The 8,760-nt window shown below is 46.2% G+C and overlaps 1 protein-coding gene across 2 annotated transcripts; it reads left to right on the top strand.

Annotated features, from left to right (window-relative positions):
- LOC133386519 (WAP four-disulfide core domain protein 3-like) lies at window positions 1-8,551 on the top strand. 2 transcript variants are annotated; one of them, XM_061630175.1, is made up of 5 exons: window positions 1-112; window positions 6,467-6,601; window positions 7,047-7,181; window positions 7,634-7,768; window positions 8,260-8,551. In XM_061630175.1, exons 1-5 carry the CDS (start codon window positions 28-30, stop codon window positions 8,268-8,270), a joined length of 501 nt encoding a protein of 166 aa, XP_061486159.1. In that variant the 5' UTR covers window positions 1-27; the 3' UTR covers window positions 8,271-8,551. The 2 variants fall into 2 exon arrangements, with proteins under 2 accessions (XP_061486159.1, XP_061486160.1); XM_061630176.1 differs by lacking the exon at window positions 1-112 and adding an exon at window positions 6,255-6,376 and having other exon boundaries at window positions 8,260-8,550.
- The last annotated feature ends 209 nt before the right edge of the window (window positions 8,552-8,760 follow it).

Here is an 8,760-nt window from a genome sequence, read left to right on the forward strand (position 1 = left end):
TCAGACTCTTTGGCAAGGAGCAGCACCATGAAGGCCGGGTCCCTCCTCCTCCTCCTCCTCGTGGGGCTCCTCACCATCTGGGCTGAGCTGCCCTCTGCAGCTGGACAAAGAGGTAAGGAGGAGGAAGCACAGGCCACCCTCCCTCTCTCGTTTTTCTCTGCGAGTCTAAGAAGCGTTCCTAACACAACTTGCTTTCTGTGCCCAGAGCCCTCTGCACTGCTTTTCCCTGTTCCGATTTGTCTACCTCCTTCACTCCAGGTGAAGTCTGATTCATGGAAATAGGAGCTATGACTAATTCCCGTGACTTGGAAGCAATGGCTCTATTAATGGAGCCTAAGCGCACATTGGCCTTTTTTGCATCCTGTTGCTGAGTCTTGCTGGGAGCTTGTGATGATGGTGATGACGATTTTAAATTAGATTAGAATACATCCACTACTACATTCATCAAAAATCACACTTAAGGCACAACAATAAACACAAATCAAATTTCATCACCTTAGCCAAACAAGTCACACTCTGGAGATCTTATAGATTTTAAATTCACTAGACTAATATATTACTATAGCTAGTACTTCAGTGATTCTATTATCATCATTATTTTATTAATCACCTTTTACACTATTGGCTCAAGGCGATGGACAGCAAAAAAAGAGTTAAAAACAACAGCAGATATATTTAAAAGAAAACATAACAAAAACGATACAAAATAAACACTCAGGGCAGAGGCTTTTTCATCTGGCTGGGAAAGCACATTGGAAGAAAAGCACCTTCACTTGTTTCCGGAAAGTCAAGGGATTGGGCACCTGTCGAATCTCGTAAGTGCAGATTCATTCATCCATTCGTTGGCGAGAGTAAGATTGTCTTCCAAGATAAGGTCTTTAACGGTGGGTCCTTAAGTGACTGTGGAGGCCAGTTCTGGATCCACACAGCCTCCCACAGTGAGGACATAGGTTTCCAGACGACAGGTCTTTTTCACATGTCCTCCGCAGCCAAGCCAGATGCCTACAAATTGTAGCGGCTTGTTTATTGCACATTTGCTCTGGAGAGTCCAGAGGACTGCTCAGCCGGTGACCGATATTTAGGAAGTGCAGAAGGCCCCTGTTCAATGCACCAAGGCAGTCAGCGAGCAGCGACTCCAGATTCCCAGCATGCTCCACCTGTCCTCCTTCCCACACCTGATCCAAAAATTGTGGGATCAAGGAACAAAGAGCTCTCACAGGCCATACTTTTCAGCCCTTGCTCTCTTCTGTTCCTCAGGTCCTGCCGCTTCCCACAAGGGGAAGGGTCTTATATGGCTCTAAGGGTGCCTCTAGGTGGATGTTTATTGCGATATTGGCTCTTCTCATGAGGCTGCCAACATCAGAATGCCTCCCGTATCCCCTGCCCCCATATAACCTGGATTTACCCTTTCTGCAAGGAAACCCACCAAGGATATTCCGCTGCTTTGGAGAGGGGACGTTTTATCCCTACTTTTTCACCACTGTCCCATTGCCAGCTGCCCTCAATCCATCACCCACACTCTCTCACACACACCAGGGCGAAGGAGGAGGCGGGAGGGGAGGGGGCTCCCCAGCCAAACCATCCGGCCAAACCATCTGCAAAGTTTCTCCAAGCAGGTGGAGGAGGAAGAGGAGGAGCAGGTGGAGCAGCACTGCGGGGCAAGGGGCAGGTTGTGGGCAGAAGCTGGTGGAAAATCTGCTTAATTCCGGGGTGTGTGTGGAATTAAGCAGATATTTGCCCCCCCAGCCTACATCCTGTCTCTTGCCCTGCAGTGTGGCTCTTCCTTGCCTTCTCCATGGGCTGGCACTCCCAAGGAGGAGATTGCTGTGGCCTCTGCTGAATGGATGTACCCAAGGGGTGTGTGTCCTGTCTCCTCCTCCATAGTAGCGGTGTGCTTGTCCGTGTGGCAGAATTGTAGCGGTGCAGTGTGAGTGTGTGGCTCAGAGGTGGCATGAAGGGATTCTGCAGGGGGAGGGTGGAAGGCAGTTGCAACCCCAGGAATGACCATTTTGACTTCAGAGCAGGCAGCCTAGGAAGGAATTGTACGTTGCGCTTGCTTCTTGGGGTTTTCACCCCCCTCCCAGAGGTGATGGATCAGTTCAGTTTCAGCAGAGGAGGAGGGGCACATTAGTTGCAAAGCATTCGAAAGGGATGAAGAATTGAACCCTTTCTCTCTCTCTCTCTCTCTTAAAGAGGCTTTAGAAGTTTGTAAGTTCTTCCCCCCTTCGATTCCCTCCCCCCATGCATCTGAAAGTATTCCTGACGCAAAGCATTATAATTTGCAAATGCAGAAGGAAAATGGGTGCTTCTTGCCTCAGTTTGTTGTGTGTGTGTTATGTGCCTTCAAGTTAATTACAGCTTATTGTAATTATGAAGCAGCGACCTCCAAGAGCATCTCTCATGAACCACCCTGTTCAGATCTTGTACAGGTCTGTGGCTTCCTTTACAGAATCAATCCATCTCTTGTTTGGCCTTCCTCTTTTTCTACTCCCTTCTGTTTTTAAGAACAAAAGAACATAAGAACATAAGAAGAGCCTGCTGGATCAGGCCAGTGGCCCATCTAGTCCAGCATCCTGTTCTCACAGTGGCCAACCAGGTGCCTGGGGGAAGCCCACAAGCAGGACTCGAGTGCAAGAACACTCTCCCCTCCTGAGGCTTCCGGCAACTGGTTTTCAGAAGCATGCTGCCTCTGACTAGGGTGGCACAGCACAGCCATCACGGCTAGTAGCCATTGATAGCCCTGTCCTCCATGAATTTGTCTAATCTTCTTTTAAAGCCGTCCAAGCTGGTGGCCATTACTGCATCTTGTGGGAGCAAATTCCATAGTTTAACTATGCGCTGAGTAAAGAAGTACTTCCTTTTGTCTGTCCTGAATCTTCCAACATTCAGCTTCTTTGAATGTCCACGAGTTCTAGTATTATGAGAGAGGGAGAAGAACTTTTCTCTATCCACTTTCTCAATGCCATGCATAATTTTATACACTTCTATCATGTCTCCTCTGACCCGCCTTTTCTCTAAACTAAAAAGCCCCAAATGCTGCAACCTTTCCTCATAAGGGAGTCGCTCCATCCCCTTGATCATTCTGGTTGCCCTCTTCTGAACCTTTTCCAACTCTATAATATCCTTTATGAGATGAGGCGACCAGAACTGTACACAGTATTCCAAATGCAGCCGCACCATAGATTTATACAACTGCATTATGATATCGGCTGTTTTATTTTCAATACCTTTCCTAATTATCGCTAGCATGGAATTTGCCTTTTTCACAGCTGCCGCACACTGGGTCGACATTTTCATCGTGCTGTCCACTACAACCCCGAGGTCTCTCTCCTGGTCGGTCATCGCCAGTTCAGACCCCATGAGCGTATATGTGAAATTCAGATTTTTTGCTCCAATATGCATAATTTTACACTTGTTTATATTGAATTGCATTTGCCATTTTTCCGCCCATTCACTCAGTTTGGAGAGATCTTTTTGGAGCTCTTCACAATCCTTCTTTGTTTTAACAACCCTGAACAATTTAGTGTCGTCAGCAAACGTGGCCACTTCACTGCTCACTCCTAATTCTAGGTCATTAATGAACAAGTTGATCTAATTTTAAAAATGTTTATTGTATTGTTGATTGTATTTTAATATTATTTTGTTATTCATTGTATTTTTATACTATTTTATGTTCACCGCCCAGAGAGCTATCGCTAGTCGGGCGGTATATAAATTTAATAAATAAATAAATAAATAATAAATAAGTTGAAAAGTACAGGTCCCAATACCGATCCTTGAGGGACTCCACTTTCTACAGCCCTCCATTGGGAGAACTGTCTGTTTATTCCTACTCTCTGCTTTCTGCTTCTTAACCAATTCCTTATCCACAAGAGGACCTCTCTTCTTATTCCATGACTGCTAAGCTTCCTCAGAAGTCTTTGGTGAGGTACCTTGTCAAACGCTTTTTGAAAGTCTAAGTACACTATGTCTACTGGATCACCTCTATCTATATGCTTGTTGACACTCCAAAGAATTCTAATAGGTTACTGAGACAGGACTTTCCCTTGCAGAAGCCATGCTGGCTCTGCTTCAGCAAGGCTTGTTCTTCTATGTGCTTAGTTAATCTAGCTTTAATAATACTTTCTACCAGTTTTCCAGGGAGAGAAGTTAAGCTAACTGGCCTGTAATTCCCGGGATCCCCTCTGGATCCCTTTTTGAATATTGGTGTTACATTTGCCACTTTCCAGTCCTCAGGCACGGAGGAGGACCTGAGCATTATTGTCTTTTCTAGTGAATCATGTCTTCTCATGATGTGTCCAAACTATGATAACCTCAGTTTCATCATTTTAGCTTCTAGTGATAGTTCTGGTTTAATTTGTTCTAACACCCAATTATTGGTCTTTTTCACGGTCCATGGTATCCGCAAAGCTCTCCTCCAACACCACATTTCAAATGAGTTGATTTCTCTCTTATCTGCTTTTTTCACTGTCCAACTTTACATAGAGATCGGGAATACCATGGTCTGAATGATCCTGACTTTGGTGTTCAGTGACACATCTTTGCATTTGAGGACCTTTCCTAGTTCTCTCACAGCTGCCTTCCAAAGTCCTAGCCTTCTTCTGATTTCTTGACTATTGTCTCCATTTTGGTGAAGGACTGTGCCAAGTATTGATATGAGCAACAGATTATTCAAGCAATGTCTTTCCTTCTCTGTCAAACTCTGCCCAGCCAAAATTCTCTCTCTCTCTTGTTAAGAAACATAGGCTGCAATCTAATACACACTTACCTGGGAGTACGGTCCATTGAACCCAATGGACCTTACTTCTGAGTAGACACGCACTGGATTGCAGCCTTAATCTGCTCCCTGTGGGGAATGGATGCTTCTGCTGCTGTGGAAGGGGTGAACAAGGAAACAATTTTCTCAGCAAGGAAGGCAGCAACACCAACATGTTAAAGCTAACTTGGTTTACTTGGGAGTAAGCTTCATAGATCACAGTGGGGCTTGCTTATGAGTAAACATGCAAATGATTGGGTTGCCTGATACTATAGTACATTTATCTTGATAAAATAGGTTGCTAATTTCTTCCTTTGGCTGAATTGTATAACAAGGTTAGAAATAATATGAATGATAGTTACAGAATTCACGCGAGCTATGGCCATTTGATTATTCTAGGTACATAATCTTGGGGTGGAGAAGGCATGGAAGGATCTTTCCACAACTGAGTTTCTAAAACCTTAATATCCTTATTAAAAAAGTCTTAGGAGGTAATAGAAGCCATTGGGTACCAAGCCCATCCCTCAGAGCAGGACCACCACCAGCGTGGCAGAAGGAACGAAGTTGTGCAGGAGGCTGACGTGTTCTAAGTCATTAGCCAATGACTTCTCTCATCGGCTAAAGGTGACGGAAGATGGGAGGCTTGTTTTTCATGAAACCATTGGACAGAATGCTGACTGCACATTTTGCTGCATATCTCAGGCTCTCCAAGGGCTACAGCAGCCCTTATTTACTTTTGTAAATGGAAGCGGAGATATGGGCCAGCTAATGGTAGCAAAGAGCCCCTGGCCCACCGGTGCTGGGATCTGCATGTCAGGCTGTAGCAACAATTTCTCTTGGGGAAAAGTGCTGCAGCTATGGTTGCGGCCACGTTTGCACAAACGTCTTGGGAGGTAAGAGAAGCCATTGGGTGCCAAACTGTTTTCCTATTTATAGATCCAGCTACTTATTATGTATTTATTTATTTACTTAATTTGTTAGTCAATTTTCTTCACGAAAGTGAACCCAAAGTGACTTACAATCAATAAACTAGCTGGATAAATTCCTATAAGACTTCATTTCTACTTGTTAGGAGGTGGAAAAGATACCTCATCATGGTCACTGAGGTTTCCATTGCTCGTCCCAAGTCATCTGCCACATGGAAGAGGCTGCCTACATCGTGGCCTCTTGTACTTGGGAAAGAATTGTTGAGCTGTTCCATGACCTCTTCTAACCCCGTCCTTGTGTCCTGGGGAGGACTGAGCAGATCATTCTCACCCATAGATTCTGAAGTCTGACTGCCAACTACACGGAGAAGCATTGGCTCATTACTATCTGGCCTCTGTAACGAGGTAGGAGGAGAAGACTGAGTGGTACCATTCACCTTGGCATCACTTGAGGCTGTTCCAGTAGCTGCTTCAACCTGTGCAGCTGTGATTCCAGCTGTTTGTAGTGATCCTCCAGGATTTGCATCCTGGCTTCTAGACGGCCTTTGTGCTGACAAAGTAGTTTGGCTTCTGCAATGAGTTCAGCATCTCGTGGACTCTGAGGGGAAACGGGCATCATCTCAGGTGGGGATGGCCGTGGAGAGAGTCCTTTGTGATCATGTTGCTGCTTCAAGTGGTCATTTTCTGCCTGAAGGTTTGCGTTTTCCTCCTTTCTTTGCTTTTTGTGGAAAAGCGAAGCCTCAGGAGAGCATCCTAGTGTGGGAATAACCTGTGTCTCTTTCAGTGCGTCCTGGAACCTGCCCCCGGCCCACCGGAGTGGGGATATGTGTGGAACGCTGTAGCAACGATTTCTATTGTGGCCCTGGGGAAAAGTGCTGCAGCAATGGTTGTGGCCACGTTTGCACAAAAGTCTTGGGAGGTAAGAGAAGCCATTGGGTGCCAAGCTGTTTTCCTAATTATTGAAACTGCTTGCTATTTCATGTTATAAATGAGGCCAGAAAAGCAACAGTTAAAGTCCCAGCATTTCCCCCTCTGCCCAGGTGGGAACAGAAACTGACATTGGGGCCATTAAGGTAGTCCATTAACAGCCCCTTCATTGCAAAACCCACAGCCATAATTAACAGGAAGCAATAAAACAGGATGAATCTACAAGCCATGAATGTTTGGCTGAATTTGCTAGAGGACTTCCTTGTGAGTAAAACTCATACAGAGCTCTGAGCCATGGGGAAGGGTGTTGCTGCTAATATAGGGTTCTTCTAATGTGCCATGTGGAGCTCTCTGTTCCATCCCACTCCCAGCTACTTATGGAAAAGCAAAGCCTCAGGAGAGCATCCTAGCGTGGGAATAACCTGTGTCTCTTTCAGTGCGTCCTGGAACCTGCCCCCGGACCACTGGTCCTGGGACCTGCGTGTTAGGCTGTAGCAACGATTTCTCTTGTGGCCCTGGGGAAAAGTGCTGCAGCAATGGTTGTGGCCGTGTTTGCAGAAAAGTCTTGGGAGGTAAGAGAAGCCATTGGGTGCCAAGCTGCTTTCTTATTTATACATCCTGCTTGCTATTAAGCTATTTCAAGTTACATACAAGGTCAGATAAGCAATAGTTAAAGTCCCAGCATTCCCCCCTCTCCCCAGGTGGGAACAGAAACTGACATTGGGGCAATTAAGGTAGTCCATTAACAGCCCCTTCATTGCAAAACCCACAGCCAGAATTAACAGGAAGCAATAAAACAGGATGAATCTAGAAGCTATGCACGTTTAGCTGAATGTGCTAGAGGACTTATTGCGAGTAAACCTCATACGCAGCTCTGAGCCATGGGGAAGGGTGTTGCTGCTAATATGGGGTTCTTCTAAAGTGCTATGTGGAGCTCCCTGTTCCATCCCACTCCCAGCTACTTGTGGAAAAGCAAAGCCTCAGGAGAGCATCCTAGCATGGGAATAACCTGTGTCTCTTTCAGTGCGTCCCGGAAGGTGCCCCCGGACCACTGGTCCTGGGATATGTGTGGAACTCTGTAGCAACGATTTCTCTTGTGGCCCTGGGGAAAAGTGCTGCAGCAATGGTTGTGGCCACGTTTGCACAAAAGCCTTGAGAGGTAAGAGAAGCCATTGGGTACCAAGCCCATCCCTCAGAGCAGGACCACCACCAGCGTGGCAGAAGGAACGAAGTTAGGCACAGTAGCCTGACATGTTCTAAGCGATCTGTGACTTCACTCATTGGTTAAAGATGATGGGAGGCTTGTTTTTCAGAAAACCATTGGACAGAGTGCTGTCTGCACATTTTGCTGCGTATCTCAGGTTCTCCAAGGGCTAGAGCAGCCCTTATTTATCTTTGTAAATGAATGCTGGAGATATGGCCAGCTAATGGTAGCAAAGGGCACCCAGGGTGGCATTGCCTGAGCCAGCTGGAAAGATGGCAGCAGAGTGTTGGGAAGGCTCGTGTTTGTGTGCATCATCATTTGGACAGAGGGCACCCCGCGATATAGCTTCCCCTTTTTTGTGCTCAGGATCTCCATGTCCAGTCAGGGATCCTGCGAGGGATCTGGAACAAGCAGCCTGCTGACACCTGATTTCTCTCCTGTCCTAGGGTCTCGCTAACCTGGACTCCAGAGGGGATGAGCCCTTCCACAGGACCTCTCACCCTGCGCAGGCGTCCACTGCCAACTCCTTTCCTGCTTCCTTGGATGAGCAGACTCCGCTTTGGCATGCAATGCAACCTTGTACTGAACACGCTCACCCAATAAAAATGATATGAGTTTCCCAGCAACATGAGCCTCAGCTTCAGCCTTCATGTTACTGGGGAGACAAAGGGGAAGATTACTGGTCTACTGTGGATGTACAGCATTGTGTAAATGGGATGGAAACTGGTTCATCTGACAGGACTCGCTCTTGGAGGAGCAAGGCTTACTCTTCTACATGCTTACTCATTCTTCTTTAAGAATGCTTTTCACCAGTTTTCCTGGACAGATGTTAAGGCAATCAGCTTGTAAATTCCCAGATTCCCTTTGGATCCCTTTTCAATAATTGATGTTATATTGGTCACTTTCCAATTCAGGTATGGAGGCTGATCTTAGAGACAAGTTACGTA

This window comes from Rhineura floridana, chromosome 6 (genome assembly GCF_030035675.1).
Source record: "Rhineura floridana isolate rRhiFlo1 chromosome 6, rRhiFlo1.hap2, whole genome shotgun sequence".
Lineage (NCBI taxonomy): Eukaryota > Metazoa > Chordata > Lepidosauria > Squamata > Rhineuridae > Rhineura > Rhineura floridana.

Coding starts and splice junctions, on each gene's coding strand:
- LOC133386519 (XM_061630175.1), top strand. CDS start 28: ATGAAGGCCGGGTCCCTCCTCCTCCTCCTCCTCGTGGGGCTCCTCACC. Junction 113..6,466: donor CTCTGCAGCTGGACAAAGAG/GTAAGGAGGAGG, acceptor TGTCTCTTTCAG/TGCGTCCTGGAACCTGCCCC. Junction 7,182..7,633: donor TTGCAGAAAAGTCTTGGGAG/GTAAGAGAAGCC, acceptor TGTCTCTTTCAG/TGCGTCCCGGAAGGTGCCCC.